This window comes from Myotis davidii, unplaced genomic scaffold (genome assembly GCF_000327345.1).
Source record: "Myotis davidii unplaced genomic scaffold, ASM32734v1 scaffold827, whole genome shotgun sequence".
Taxonomy (NCBI): domain Eukaryota; kingdom Metazoa; phylum Chordata; class Mammalia; order Chiroptera; family Vespertilionidae; genus Myotis; species Myotis davidii.
In genome coordinates, this window is record NW_006297815.1 from 1,812,584 (window position 1) to 1,814,131 (window position 1,548).

Sequence of the window (1,548 nt, forward strand, 5' to 3'; positions counted from 1 at the left end):
TGGTGAGGAGGAGGGAAGTGAGAGGAAGGGAGCTGCTGTGGCCAGGACCAGCCAGGTCAGACTGGGTTTCAGGCTGGCCGAGAGAAGACTTGGCAGGCCTCACTTTCTATGTCAGTTTCTCCTTTCCACAGAGAAGAAACAGGGACTCCAGATTCTCCCCCACATTGCTCTTCACTAAACCCCCCTAAATGGAGCCCTTACAACAAGACTATTCTGTACAGGATGGGTGCTTGAGAACTGACTGACCTGGGTTGTAAGGAGGCCACAACAGGCCCTAGATGCCAGGCATTTTCAATCCAAAAGTAAGTAATAATAAGGGAGCTAATTTTTTATTTTATTATACATTTTCTTTGAGCACTTCATAATGCCAGGCACAGGGCTAAGGGCTTTCTGTGCACTTCCCATTTAATTCCTGTGACTGTTCTTGGCATTATTCCCATTACTCAGATGAGGAAAAGGTCATCAAGGTTACACAACTCACCCAAGGTCAAACAACTGGGACTTAAATCAAGTTCTGCATCCAAAACCCATTAAAAAAAACAACAAACACTAGCCAATGCCACTTGAGTCTCAAACCTGATCCACATAATATTCTTTCCTCTGTACCTTGCATCTTGCTACATTTTGCAAAACCTTGGGGGTGCGGGGGTGTGCGTAGGGGCACACACACCAGTTCTCTTATTTTCATAACGAGGAGAGGAGACAGGCCCACAATCCTTTTTTACTCAGTCTCAAGCTGTCAATGGGGATGTAACTTGCTCAAGTTACATCCCCATTCTGCCCTCAGTTTCTCCATCTGTAAAATGGGGGCAGCCACTTACAACTACACAGCCAGGAAGTTGGAATCTTCCCTACTTTGTCTTAGACATGTAGACTCACAACCAGGGGTTCCTGGACCCGAACTCACCACGTACTTGGAAGGGGGGTCCTTGACCACGTTGGCACTGGTCACCTCGAAGAGCAGCCGCTGGGGCACCAGGGTGTTCCGGGACTTCTTCCAGAAATCCTGCAACTGCCGTGCCAGGAGCTGACTGCTCCGCTGCCCATCGGGAGAGGGGTTCTGTTCTGCATGAGCACATGACCACTCACATCAATAGGCCTGGGGCCGGGGTCGACATACACCATGGGCCATGACCTCACGCCTCCCAACAGGTGACAATAGCTTTATCCCCATTTGTCATAAATGGAAATTGAGGGCCAGACAGAGGGGCTGGATGCCAAACGCTGTGCTTGGCAGAGAGTAGGCGCTAAATAAATATCTCCACCCCAGACATCCCTAGTGCATTCATGACATTTCTATTCGACTGTACATGGATGCCCAGCAACCCTGAGATGGGTGGTTCCCCACCTGACACCGCGAGGGGAACCTTGGTCAGAGAGGAGTTTGATTCTCCAGGCCACACAGCCAAGTGGCGGCTGGGACCCTTAAAGAAGCGCCGACATTTCGGAGTTTAGCAGCATCAAATCGGGGCTCCATTGGGTGGGGGCCCAAGGGCGCTCCGGGATTCCCGCGGCCGCCTCCGCACTCGCCTGCGTCCTCTCCCGACG

The 1,548-nt window shown here is 51.3% G+C and overlaps 1 protein-coding gene across 1 annotated transcript in view; it reads right to left on the reverse strand.

Annotated features, from left to right (window-relative positions):
• The window catches only part of SNX21 (sorting nexin family member 21), a gene marked incomplete at its 5' end in the record, with an annotated part of 6,043 nt that extends 4,500 nt beyond the window's left edge, over positions 1 to 1,543 (reverse strand). Inside the window, 2 exons of the mRNA XM_015570334.1 lie at positions 908 to 1,065; positions 1,531 to 1,543. Coding sequence (XP_015425820.1) covers positions 908 to 1,065; positions 1,531 to 1,543 — 171 coding nt within the window. The remainder of the gene's footprint in view (positions 1 to 907; positions 1,066 to 1,530) is intronic.
• Positions 1,544 to 1,548: the final 5 nt, after the last annotated feature.